Source organism: Monopterus albus, unplaced genomic scaffold, assembly GCF_001952655.1.
Source record: "Monopterus albus unplaced genomic scaffold, M_albus_1.0 scaffold12.1, whole genome shotgun sequence".
Classification (NCBI taxonomy): domain Eukaryota; kingdom Metazoa; phylum Chordata; class Actinopteri; order Synbranchiformes; family Synbranchidae; genus Monopterus; species Monopterus albus.
Window position 1 is genome coordinate 2,703,899 of NW_018127892.1, and position 14,181 is coordinate 2,718,079.

The 14,181-nt window shown below is 39.1% G+C and overlaps 1 protein-coding gene across 2 annotated transcripts; it reads left to right on the top strand.

The window, feature by feature from the left end:
* The first annotated feature begins 3,960 nt into the window (after nt 1-3,960).
* Nucleotides 3,961-12,999, top strand: atad1a (ATPase family AAA domain containing 1a). Of its 2 annotated transcripts, none has more exons than XM_020590679.1 (10): nt 3,961-4,061; nt 4,732-4,942; nt 5,120-5,218; nt 5,351-5,471; nt 6,368-6,568; nt 7,123-7,229; nt 7,730-7,819; nt 8,335-8,385; nt 8,609-8,781; nt 10,720-12,999. In XM_020590679.1, the coding sequence occupies exons 2-10, from the start codon at nt 4,769-4,771 to the stop codon at nt 10,847-10,849; spliced, it is 1,146 nt and encodes a 381-aa protein (XP_020446335.1). In that variant the 5' UTR covers nt 3,961-4,061; nt 4,732-4,768; the 3' UTR covers nt 10,850-12,999. The 2 variants fall into 2 exon arrangements, with proteins under 2 accessions (XP_020446335.1, XP_020446336.1); XM_020590680.1 differs by lacking the exon at nt 3,961-4,061 and adding an exon at nt 4,262-4,391.
* Nucleotides 13,000-14,181: the final 1,182 nt, after the last annotated feature.

Sequence of the window (14,181 nt, forward strand, 5' to 3'; positions counted from 1 at the left end):
AAACTATGTTTGGATTCCAGACAGCTGTTAATGCAGATAAATTTTAAAAAGTGTCATTACTGTTCTTATTAATTACCGCTTTTCTTCTTGTTTCTCTTATTTAGTTTAACAGTATAATCTTAATGATCATTATCATTGTTGACCTCACAGATGTTGATTACTGATAAAAACACTATCTACAGCTGCATCCTGATGCTACCACTCTAAATTGAAAAACAAAAATTAAAAAAGCATGCTACTTTTATTTATTTATTTTTTTGTGAGTATAAGAATGTGTCTGTTGTATAGTGAGAACGATTTAAGGAAAGATCAGTTTACCAATCAATATGTTTACCATAAAATCCTGCCCCAGTGTGTCACCGAATACACTGATTTCCACTTCAGACCAAGACGTCTGATGTGAGCCTAATTTACAGTATGCAGTGACAGATGCTAATTGGAATGCATAGTCTTCTCACCTGTCTCAAGTGATGGAGGAGAACGAGAAAACAACATATCACTCTTTTTCAAGCATTTCTTTCCTGTGCTGTCAGTACCTCGGTAACCATGGCATGGCCCGTGGAGTTGGAGAAGGCTGTCAGTCTGGAACTACAGCTGTAATCATCTTTCTCTGGTGATGTCGGTGGGTTGTCGACTTGTGCGAGTTACCTTGCAGAATGAACAAAGAGTATGAGAAGCCTCCGCTGCATGTCAGATCCTTTTGTTGAGTGATTTTGAGTCTCACCCAGACACTGGGTCTTTCATGCATCCTTGGTCTGCTCATCACTGTGTCTTTTCATCTATGCAGAAATGACAATGATGGGCTTATGTATTATATAAGAGACATGAATCATTTATTTTATATCCCTGAACAGTTGGCAGCTGATAGGTTCATGAAAGGGCAACCAAGAGCCAGAATAGCACTCTAATGACCAAGCAAATGCAATGGTTGAATGCAGCACCTTGTTTTTTAATGCCTGCTGCTACCACTGTTTCTTTATGAATTTACTGCAAATTACTAATATATACTATAACTAGTATCTTTATTAGTGGCTTACAAATGCTTTATATATCCTAGATACAGACCTTTAATAACAATGATTTGTAAAAAAAAAAAAAACAACAACAAAAAAAAACATTCTCCTGGCTGGTATTTAGTCATTTTATTTGTAAATAATTTCACACTTTCTAATAAGCCATCTGTTTTACAATTACACATGTTAATAACCTGTTGATAAATGAATATTTGTCCAGAGTCTGCTCATGTTTTTCTAGAAGTTACATGTCCATTAAAGGGTCTTATTGACTTAAAAATCCAAGTGCAAAGGAATCTTTCAATTTTTCACAATTGTCAACCTAAATGGATTATAGCTGATCCAAAAAACAATAGCAAATGATTTATTAACCGTTAGCAAAGCCATGAATTATGCTGACTGTAAAACCCTTTATTATGGCTGACCTATTAAAAAGTGGAACTATATTTTTAAAACCTTGAATAAGAGTCTGTCTTCCTTATATAAGACAACACTCAGCTACTACAAAATGGAGCAAAAACACAATCCACTCATGTTCAAATGTGAAAATACTAAATGAGTGTTCTAGTTCCACCACTTTATGTTTTCACAGTAAATCCTTTTGGTTCCTCTGGGTAAGAAGAAAATAAATAATCTACTCTCTAATGATTCCTTATCCTGCTAGAGGTAATATCTCTTCCTAGGAGATTGAAAGGGTAATTAGCTGTTGCCTGTGACCAACATTTACTGAAGCGTTAAACAGTTTAACACTTAAACTGTTAAGTCGATACAGAAGGGTGACAAATGAAAGGCACACCCTGATGGAAGTGATCTCTTCCAGGATGACAGTACCCCCAGCCACAGGACATGAGGGATCACTGAATGGTTTGATAAATATGAAAATGATGTGAATCATATACTGTGGCCTTCACAGTCACCAGATCTGAAAGCAGTTGAACACCTATGGGAGATGTGGGAGCGACATGTTAGACAGCATCTCCACCACCATCATCAAAACACCACATGAGGGAATATCTGTTAGAAGAATGATGTTCATCCCGACAGTAGAGCTCAGAGACTTCAATGCCAAGGAGCACTGAAGCTGTTCTGGTGACCCAACACCTTACTGAGACACTTTATGCTGGGTTTTTCTTCCATTTGTCACCTGTCTGTATGTGTTCGCTGTCCAGTAGTCACACTTGTGAAAAATTGTCAGATTATAATCTGGCTAAAACATAGCACAATACATCATATGGGCACAAACTTTTTGCTGCAAAACAATCAGTTTTCAGCCAGTTTTCTCAAAAATGTACAGCTTTGGCATGTGAATGCTCCATGCAGAGGGCTTTACATCTTTTTTTAGCTATTGCAAGGTGGAGGTTGACAGCCATGGAAGCGGAATGTGTTTTTTTGGGCGGTTGTTTGGGGGAAGTGCAAGGCGTTGTGGGAATGTGAAGACTCGGCTGCAGTTTGCAGATACACAAGCCTACGCTTTCATGCCCAGACCCATCAAAATGGCCCTGTCAGGCTGCTATCTCCTGGGACTCGCTGCTGCAGTACAGGAGGATTAATGCTTTTTATGAAGCATTTTCACAGCCAAAGGTGTGTGCAAGAGCAGCCTGTGTTTCATTTTCCACAACAAGGGTGGACTTAATTTTGCTGGACACTTGAAGGCGCAAAAGTCCAGGATGGAACTGTGCATAATTTTGCTTTGGAGGTTCTAACCCAACACAAATGCACAGGAAAGAAAACACACACACAGACACACACACACAAAAAGAAAGAGAAGACAATTCCCCTTTTCTAGTACATTGTGCCAAATCCAGTTAATTATGTTCACAGAGAGGTGTACTCTATTCCTTATGGAGTGTGAGGTGAACATTACTGTGAAAACTGTTTATTTTTGCTTCAGGTGTAGACTTCATATTGATGCAAGAGCTGTGAGTTTTGGAAGCGAAATACCAAAAAAACCCGTTCTTGTAAAATCATCTGATGTAAAATGTTGCAGATTCAAATAGATTTTTCTTTTTTCTTTTTTTTTTTTTTTTTTTTTTTTTTTTTTTTTTTTTTTTTTTTTTTTTTTTTGGTTAAACAGTTCTATAGCATTCTTTAATTTCTTCTCAGCAGTGTTACTCTTAATTTCACTGGTGAAATCCAGAGACCATTCTGGATACAGTACATGCTGCAACAGCATTTTCAAATTTAGCTCACAATCTGTGACAGTTAACAATCCTTTTGGCCCATGTGTGATAAATTGCTTGTAGGAGAGGGCCATTTGTTACAGCCTTATCTATGAGGCTGCTGTTAAGAAGTCTGAATTATCCATTATCACACAGCCCTTGAAATGAATGGAAACCAAACACAGATAGGGCTTCAGATTTGAGCTATGTCAGTGTGGAATATATTTGCATGTAGCCAAACCCTAGGACATGCTTGGGTGTTTGAGATCAAATTACAGTCTAATCGACAAATCTACTGCCAACCTGGAAAAAATATTCAGCTCCAAAAGATACAGTATAATGATAGTAGCTTGCGCTCATCAGAATGACTGGCAAAAACTAACATTCTGTATATTTAAAATAGCCTTTGGCCTGATTTGATACATAGCCTACTGTAGTGTTTTTAAATAAGTATTTTATCGAGAATAGCCTATTAATGATTTTATCTCTGTGTAAATATTACAAGCTGCACACACATATTTTTATTTTGTTGTAAAATAAATCTATCCTTCAAAGTTCCATGCTTTTATTTTTTTTTTTAATTCTAAGTCCACGAGCACAAAATCACCCAACATTGGTTAGTGCAACATTTGTTCACTGCCTGTTTCACCAATCACACCTTCGTTTCAGTCTTGCCTACCTACTGTGTGGTCATGTAGATGCTGTCCATGGTGCTGATATGAGCATCATCTGTGTGAAAGTTCTGCCATCCAGTGGTTAACTATGAGACGCCTGCTCTGTTAATGAGACATATTCCGGAACTATGGTGTTTTGTTCCCCTCCGACTTACAAAGCGTGGTGCACCGCACATGCTAGTGTTTAGCATTTTCGGCACAGTGTTCCCGTTGCAGTAAGTGGGACGGTTTTGGCTTACGAGTTGCGTTTATGTGCCATCATAGAGAATATGGGTTAAAATGTATTAAAACGTATTAGTTCTTAACTTTTGTTTATATCAGAAATATATAATGATAGTGAGTTTGCTACGTGCTAGTGTTAGCTTTAGCTTACTTGAACATGCTAATTTAGGGCTTCTTCTTTAGTATTACTTTGCTTTGCTTTGCTTTAGTAGCTTTGGCTTCGACGACTGTTGCTTTACCTGTAATTTTCATTAAAAACATAAGCAACATCTCAATGAACGTTTTTTACGGTCTGTGGCTAATAATCATGAGCCACTCTTCAGGTCGGCATACACCTTATCCAACAAGCAAAAGTGTTAAATGTTTTGATTTGGTTCACACTCATTTGCAACAATTTGTTATTTCATCCAGGACCAACTGGTATTTACACACTTGAAATATTGTCACTTTAAACACAGTAACTTACTAGAAAGCAGCATTAAGTTGTGTCATTTAATCAAACAAGTATTGCAGGATTGTAGCTCTCTGCACAGAAATGCATAAATCAGATACATTTTGATTGCAAACTTACTGACCATTCCTGAATCCAGTGAGCTGTATGTAAATCCTGCTTCCCTAAAAGTTCATTCTTGATTATGTGTTTCATTCCTCTGTTTCCTACAGTTCTATCCAGCCTCTGGACTGATATCAACCAGCAAAGATGCTGTTTAAAGATCTCCCCAGGGAGGCCCTGATGCGGCCGTTGTCCAGAAATGAAGTGGTAGGCATGCTGGTGAAGTTGACCATCTTTGGTGCAGCTACATACTACAGCATCAAATGGGTTGTAGAAGCTATGGACCCTACCTCCAAACAGAAAAGCCAAGCCAAAAAAAGGGTATATAAAACCTAAGTACCTAACAGATTCATTTAAGCCCGAGGTGGAGGTTTCTGTTTAAGTTTTCTGCTGTCAGTGTAGCAGGCATGATTAAGACATGAAAAGGAATGACTGGGGCAGCATTTTGCACTCTGTTACCCCTTGTGTCCTCATCTGAGTTGTTTCTTTTCTCTCCAGGCAGAGCAGCTGATGAAGAAGATTGGTGTCGAAGGGGTCAAGCTAACAGAGTATGAGATGAACATTGCATCTCAACTAGTTGATCCACAGACTATGAAGGTAACAGTGGTAATTCTCAGTTTGCCATATTAAGATTATCTAGAGTCAAGACAGTTTGGCCAATTTTTGTGATTGCACTTTCCCAGACAAGAACTCACATTGAATTGTTCACACTCCTCTACCTTCCTGCAGGTGTCCTGGTGTGATATAGCAGGTCTGGATGAGGTTATCAATGAGCTGCAAGACACTGTCATCCTGCCCTTTCAGAAAAGGCATCTATTAGCTGGATCTAAACTCTTTCAGCCCCCTAAAGGTGCCACAGAATGTCATCTGAACAGAACCTTTACACTCATCATTTTAAGCTTCAGGCTAACATCATAGGACGACATATAATAAACATAATATAGTAAGTGTTCAGGATCATTAACTCACTATGCGTGTGAAGACCCTCAAAGTGCCTGTTAATCTCATAGTCATTATTTATATCTGAATCTAATGCATTGCAGTAGAATCAAAATGATGAGAACCACATTCCTGTTATTGTTTCTGTTGTGAAATACTTTGTGTTGGAGTACATAAACAACTAGCCAACATAAACTTGGTTTTAAGACCCAAGAGACTGACAAAGTTTGTTTCTTCACAGTTTGTCTTCCACTCTCCTCATTATTGTTAGAAAGTCATCCAGTACATTATGCTTCTATCTAGAGATATGTGCCAATAAGCATCTGACAATATTTATACACTTGGCAGCCTGATGGCAGATGATCACTTAGAGGAATACTGTGCTTTCTGTAGAGGGTTTTTATGGTTTGGCATAAAGTTATATCCAGAGCTTCCACACGAGTCATCCTCCAAAATGACCTGCTTTGGGAATCCAGTTCCACTCCTAGTATTCAAGCTTTGTTTATATCATGTAGCTTTTACAAAATGTGCCTGTGGGAACAGATTGGTTAAGTTGGACCATCAATTTGTATCTGTGTGAGACAACACAGGAAAAGTTGGGGTCTTTACACAGCATTTGTTTAATGGTTGGATGGAATTCAGGTTTTCCTTAAGTAATAAAATATTTAAAGTAGAAGATCTTTTTTTTTTATTGTATTTCATTGTGCTTAAACAGGGTAGATTTTATAGATATGGACATTTGGTTGACTTGAATAGGATATGCAGGAATTTGAACAAAACATTACAAATATGTATTTGTCCTTGCAGGTGTTTTGTTGTTTGGTCCTCCAGGATGTGGAAAGACTATGATCGCCAAGGCAACAGCAAAAGCCTCTGGCTGCAAGTTTATCAACCTTCAGGCCTCCACACTGACAGATATGTGGTACGGTGAATCACAGAAGTTGGCAGCTGCTGTCTTCTCACTGGCTGTCAAAATCCAGCCCTGTATCATCTTTATTGATGAGATTGGTGAGTGTATCTAACAGGACGCCCGTCAGCAGTGATTACTTGGAAAATGTTAGCTTTGTTCCCCTGTAGATATGTCCTAGACAGAAATGTAAAACTATGATGCAGTGTTTTATTTTTTATTACATTTTAATTTTTCATTAAAGAAAACGTTCAAAAATATCTGTGTATCCTGTCAATTGCAGTTCTTAGAAATAAAATTAGAAACGGCAGGCTAAAGTTAAAAAAAAATCGGAAATCAGAATCGGCCAAGAAAATTGCATTCGGTGCATCTCTAATTACAGAAATGTGAGTGAGGTTTCTTAGCTCTTCTTACAGGCGCGCACCCCTGAAAGTGGTAAATACAGTCATAATGTCCCCTCCCTAATATCAGTGTAGGACAGCAGTATTGCTGCAGCTCCAACTGCTGACAGACAGACCAACCACAATTCTAATCCTGTCTAGTCCCTGAAATGGACCAAACTGATTTCAACCCATTGCTTTCAGTCTGTTATGATGAGTTTTGTACAGACTCTGCTCCCATGCTTTGATTATGCTTCTCGCCTTTTGTGTCTTAGAGTCATTTCTGAGGAATCGCTCCAGCCTGGATCACGAGGCCACAGCCATGATGAAGGCCCAGTTCATGAGCCTGTGGGATGGCCTGGATACGTCCCCAAGCACCCAGGTACAGTCATGGCCAAACATATTGGCACCTCAACACTAATGTCAGATCATTTTTGACCACAACTATAGCACAAGCACAGTGTTTTCACATGCTATAATAAAGCTATCAGAGTATTTATATTGGTAGATATTAGTTGGAATCTCTCTTGGCTCATAAGAGTTGCTGGCCGTAATATCTACAGTCCAGACCTTTTGCTCTTCAGGCTCTGTGGTTCAGCACCTTCAATTTCTAATCAAACCATGGATACTGTATTAAAGTGTCAAGTCTCCACTTTAATTAGTGGAGTGGTAGATATGTAAACATACTCAAACTAAAGCTTGGCACTTTAAAATGGTATCCAGTTTTGTTTTCCAAAATATATAAAATCTAAACTATTATATAACTATCTAAATACGTACAGTTTAGACTGTGTAACACCCGGTGCTGTGGTGTATTTGAAGAGTTTATGCAGAAAGGGGTATTTTAACATAACGTGCACGTTGTGGTTCTTATGATTGTAGGTGATGGTGATGGGAGCTACAAACAGGCCACAGGACATGGACCCAGCCATTCTGCGCAGGATGCCTGCCACTTTCCACGTTGGCCTGCCAGTAAGACACGTACACCAGCTACACAGAGTCTGTGTAGTCTAACTGAATACACAGAGCACATACAGGTTATCGTTTTGGAACATGTTTACTCTCATTTTGTTTTATATCTTTAATATACAGTTACATTTTATAATGTATGAGAAATGGGTGCATTTATATGAAAAAACTATAGAATAAGCTTCTATTTGCTGATGACTCACTCGAGGCTTCATTGTACAATTTATTTAAATTTAATGATTGAAATGGTGTGTTTTACTGAACTGTTATGGCTGCTGGCCAAACCACAAAAGGCCTGGGCTGTATCTTTGTTCCAGTACAGTAAACAGCTCCTTATTTTGTCATACATAAATGTTGGTGAACTGTTGATGCCTAACATGACTGTCAAAACACTGAGATGTGTCTAAACTAGAAAGTTTGTAAACTGGTGATTCATTACTAATTAATAAATACATACAGGCTGCGCGTTAGTATACTTAATCTTCCAAATAAGAGCAAATGCCTTTGTGTCTTTATAGAACACAAGACAAAGAGAGGACATCTTGAGGCTGATATTAGCAGGAGAAAATGTAAGCTGTGATTTCTTTTCATCCTAGACAGTTGTGGAAGAAATTATTCTCTTCACAGCTCTCTCTCTCTGTGTCATTCACAGAAACCATTTCACACATGTGTTTTCATTATAAAATCACCTTAAAGTAAATCTGACCAGTAACAAACGGCCAAAAACTGGTGACAGCTTCTAGATTCATTTTAGATAACGGTCTCATATATCTGTCCTGTTTTTTTGCTCAGCTGAGTAATGCCATCAATCTGAAAGAGATTGCAGAGAAAACAGAAGGTTACTCTGGCAGCGACCTGCGGGAGCTTTGTCGTGATGCCGCCATGTACAGAGTCCGGGACTACGTCCGCAAGGAACAGATGAGGCAAATCGCTCAGCAGTTACAGGGCTGCCAGGAGGAGGAGAAGTATGACTCATATTCAAACACCCACAAGATTTCATGGCCCTTGTGCACACTAAGCATCTCGTTAACTACAGTACCTACCCTAAACACTTTGAGGTTAGACCAGTGTGGGTTTTAGAAAGCTGCTATCAATATTATATGGAGTGATGTACTCTTAATATAGTGTTCCCATAAACATTCTTGTCAGTTTTCATAACATTTGAAAGCTTTTGAAGCAGTGTATAGACTGTCAGATATTAAAAGTATTCATGTTGAGCACTCACACAGCTATTGGTACACTGATCACAAAGTACTATGGAACTCAGTATCTGAGATTTTATAAAAGAATAAGACTGAGCTGTGTAACCCGTGCTTCAGCTGTTGCTAAGCAACTATTCAAACCTTTCTTGGAACAAGACATTATTGTTAAAGAATAAATATTTTTAACTTTTACTTTTCAGCTTTCTGAACACTATAATCATAGATGAGCAATTATGATACCAGGCGTCAGCATGTGGCTTCAAATGTGTGTGTGGGTGTGTAAATCTTAAAGAGGCCGAAGCAAATGCTAGAACCTTTCTACAGACATGTAGCCTTACTGTAGTTACTGGAGTTGATCTTGTGGTCTCTGGTTCCTACATGGCACATGTAGCAAATAGGAATGTGTCTCAGATACTGTACCAATAAGACTGTTCAAATGGGAGTTCAGTTCTCACCTGGTTTTGAGTATGTACCGTGTACACTAGGGGTGGGACAATCTGACTTTTTCTCAATACCGTTAGTTGTACGATATGGTGTGTACGATTCGATTCAATCACAATACAATTAAAAATTCAATGACAACAATGTATGACTAGCTGCGGAATACTTGTACTTTATTACTCACTTTTTCCCCTTTTTTAGCACTGGTTTGATCATGTAAAGAACAGCCAGATATGCTGACTGACGTATGTTCTGTTATGAAGTTGCTGGTGTATGGAGACAACACGATATATACAGTATTGCCATAGGAATTGTTAGACCACTTTTACTGGAGCACAGGCCCCATTATCAATCCGCTGTGTCCCAGTAAAATCATGCTAATGTGATGCTAAAATGATTTGTTCTATATCCAGAATGTCAAAGCAAAATACAAGTTGAGGCGCAGTGGTCAGGGTTCATACGCCATGGTGCGCACATACGCATGTCGTAGTTGGTGCACTGTAGCGTGCATGCAGCAAAGACAAAAGAAAGGGATGGACTGTATGTGATGGGACTAAGTTAAGTTTTTGAATAATACAGATGATCTCAAACATAACTGACTCCTGTAAATGGACATAAGAAAATTCTTTAGAGGAGGCCAAGACAGAGGTTCAGAGAGATGAGGGTGAGAGAGGGAAGAGCTGGCTGTAGTTGGTAAACAAAGTAACGTTAGTTTAGACAACGAGACATATTGTGCCGTTTTTATATAGCATTACATATTGAATTTTGATATAGTGTCCCATCCCTAGTGTTCATACAGGAAAAGTAACAACATTACTGTATTGTACATATAGACAAAAATGCCAGTTTCTAGTAATGCCAGTGTAGTTAAAAACCCGGGATTTTTGAGTGTGCTAAGCAGTGCAGAAAATGAAGGCGCTGCTCGCAACTGCAAAACGTTTCTACTCAGGGTGGATGTGAAACAGCTTGAAGAGCACCGCAGAAAACTAAATAAGTTAGATTTTTGGAGAAGTGTTGTGCTTTGTGAGGATTTAATTGGTGGTGGCATTCTATAGCCACAGTTTTGTTGTTATCCAATGGCTTCAAGCACTATATAAAAAGTTCAGTATCTTGAATGTTTACATGCTACTGTGAAAACCGTACACTACGAAGATTAGATTAGATTATATATTACATGCTGTACGCAGTAGTGTGTCGTAATGAAATAGAATACAGCTATTGTTTGTATAGACCTCTGACCACATGTATCCTTTGCTTCAGACCTGTGGATGAGGAGCGTTTACGACCAGTTACCCAGCTGGACCTGCTCTTCGGCCTGGATAAGATGATGGAATCTAAGCGGGCCACAGTCTCTGCATTACCCAGCATGCCAGAGGTTCCCCTGGATTAAACACAGACACTGCATCGCTGACTGGACACATTTGTCCTCGCTTTTGTTCACAGTGCATTTCAACTCGCCAAGCAGAGACCCCTCCGACAGGTCAGAGGTGCAGTGGCAAAGCCAGCACACAGCTGTACTTGTCTTAAACTTTATTTATCCAGAAGAGGGTTGTTCTGAGTATGCTTGTTTTCAGCACAGTCCTGTTACATGTATACAGTTGTAATACATACCACAGTCTCCCCCCACTGAGAGCACCATGAAAGCAATTTACATCGATTTACTTGCTCAACGGTGCCACAACAGTTTGTCTAGAAGAGGTGAGCGCATTATCAATCTGTCTAAACTTACTCCCACTGTAAGGTTTCATTTGCAACCACAGCACTGACTGGCACATGGTCAATTAGCATTAGCGTCTTTGTTTTTTGCTTGAATAACAGGGATGTTAAAAATGTCAGATACTATTTAAAAACCAAGTGCACCTCCATCTCTTAGCTGTTGTGTTCTTACCCTGAGCCTGATTAGATGAAAACCTCAGTGACAGTTGTTTCCTCCTGCTTTCAGTGATCCTTCACAAAGTTGATCAGCACACTCTTGTTTTTTAATATTTCTTTGATTGCATCTTTGCTTTTTAAAGTGAGAGAGGTTGCTTTTAGCCAGCGTGAAGAAAACTGGAGTCATGCAAAATTCATCATATAATGAGTTACTGCTCCCATGGAGTACAAATTGAGATTTTTTTTTCTTAATTACAGTAAATGTAATATGGTTTTAATCGTGAAGTCAGCATGGCTGTACATGCCATCAAGACACAATACAGTATGTATGAGGAGAAGAGGAGTGAAGTCAGCCACAGGTGAAATATGACGCTCAGTAAAATGGCTGCCATACACTGAAAATCTGTGACCACAGTCATTGTGCACTGTAGCAGTACTATGTCAATTTTCAGCATAAAATCATTCGCAATAAAAGCTTGCCATTGTTCTCAAGGTCCAATAATAATGCAGCCGGAGCTCTCAGTTAATACATGTAGACAAAAGCAGAAAACAAAGCAAACATTCAAGTGGAAACAGGGCCACCACTTAAACACTGCAACAGAAATTTGGCTATAATGATCTGAGCCAGAGACAGCAATAAAACACACTATCACATCCTGTGTTCTCAACCATCATTGTCTTGCTACTAAATTGCCGTAAAAACACACTTAATGGGCATCATGCTGTGTGCTTGTATGTAAAAGTGGAAGGAAAACGTGGGGTTTGAGTCAAGACCAGGGCTTTGAATGCAAGGTTACCAAATCTGTTGACTGGACTTCATATTGGTCTTAAGAATGTTTTTTCATCAGCAAAGAAAATGACTGATACATCATGTTACTATGATATTTATTTGTGAGTCCCCGTTGTTTTACTCTGAATGGCTTTCACATCTTGTTCCAGGAATCAATCAACGACTGACGATGGCTTTCACTTGAACACACATCAGGGTGCTTTATTTTGGCTTTGAGGACTGCATGACTTTAAAATTGAAGTGATTTTAATCAGCTGTCAGTCTCAGGTTGTTGTGACATGTTTTTTTTTCTGCCCCCACTTTCTATAAAAACTCTTATTATATGCCATGCGGAGACAGAGCAGCAATCTATTGCAGGCCGTTCTCCCACGCAGTCTGAGCTAGTCAGGGTGGATTAGTTCCCAACCTTGACCACACGGTGGCACTGTAACTTCACTGTTCTGGTACTAAAGAAGGTGAGATATGGACTGCTTTTATGAGAGCGGTTGTGTGACAGTAAAACAGGGAACCCTGCATACTGGAATGTTTCTCCCTTATTGAGTTATTCATTGATATTTAGATGTCTCTTAATCTTTATTAGAGTACCTCGAGTGGTCAAAATGTTGCCATGAAATGTTGCTGAAAAAGCCAATAATTGTATGAGTGCAGCTTGCAGGTTTTAGTTACCTTTCTCGGAGAAAGGCACAGTTGCACCTGTGTAAATGCTCTACTTCAATGCAGTATCACTTATCAGGTCAATCATCAGTTATGTGGCAAAGACTAACTCTGTGAATGCAGTTGGTCTAAGTTATACCATCAACTACGTGTATATGTTGAATATAAAATGTTAAACGTGTACTGTGGAATGTATTTATTAAATAACTGAAAGAAATAAATGTTTTCACCCTGTTTGTCTTTGTTCTGTTGTGTATTAAATGTTCTAAATGCATATTCATTAGTTTTGTACATTAGCATGTGTACCCAGTAGTAATGTCTCACTGGGTGAGGAACATGTATGTAGAGTGTGGTTTTTAAATTTTTTGGACCACCAAAACGTGCGCGTGTGGGAGTCTACTACTTTGTTGGCAGCCTGTATCATCCTGAACTGCTTGTAAATTCTGCAGCTGTTGCTGTCAGGTCCTGTACCCTTTAGGCATGCCTTAATAAGCCATCGTTGGTCATAATCAAACTTGTACTCTTTGCACTGTGTTGCTGATGTTCCAGCTCTACTGCCGACATCTAAGAAACCCCTTGCACCTCTAATCAGACTCGCTGACAGCCAAACAATTTTCTAATTGCAGTCAGACTTTCAATGTCTGGCTGAGTGCTTTAAGGTCATGAAATCTGAATTACACATACTGTAAATGCTATGCAAAATCATATTACACAGTTTTAAAAACCACGGGATTTACAAGGTTTTAATATAACAATAAGAATAATGGCTCATCCTCTGTTTTAAGTCTCCTGGCTATTGCACACCAGCACCTAATCTGTGCTGTGGCCTCATTCATAGCCAAATTTGTTTTTTTACCAGTTTATAATAATTGATGCTTTATAAAGGAACTATAAATGACAAAGAATAATGGCTTTAACCTTTTTAACCATGCTAGCAGCGTGGCTCTGTGGATGGCACTGTCACTGTGTTGGTTGGTCTACACCTTTGGTTCAAACTGAAAGGCAGTGTCTCAACAATTACTGGATGGATTGCCAGGACATTTCATAGAGACGTGCATGGTCCCCAGCGAATGACTTCTAATCATCCCTTTGGTGATTCTGGGACCGTTTCTGCAGAGCCACCATGAAATATCTTGGGAACTACAGGATGGAGTGTCAATATGGATGTCATGACTATGGCTCAGGGGTAGAATGGGTTGACCTCTGATTGCAAGGTCGGTGGTTTGATCTCCGGTCTCCCCAGTCCGAATGTTGAAGTATCCTTGGGTAAGACACTGAACCCCAAGTTGCACAAAGCAGTGTTTAGCACAAGGTCATCCTAAGCCCATACAAAATGTAGCAAACAAAGCCAGACTGAGGTTTGGGATTTTCTTAAGTGAACTGAAGCTAGTAAGTGAACACAAATG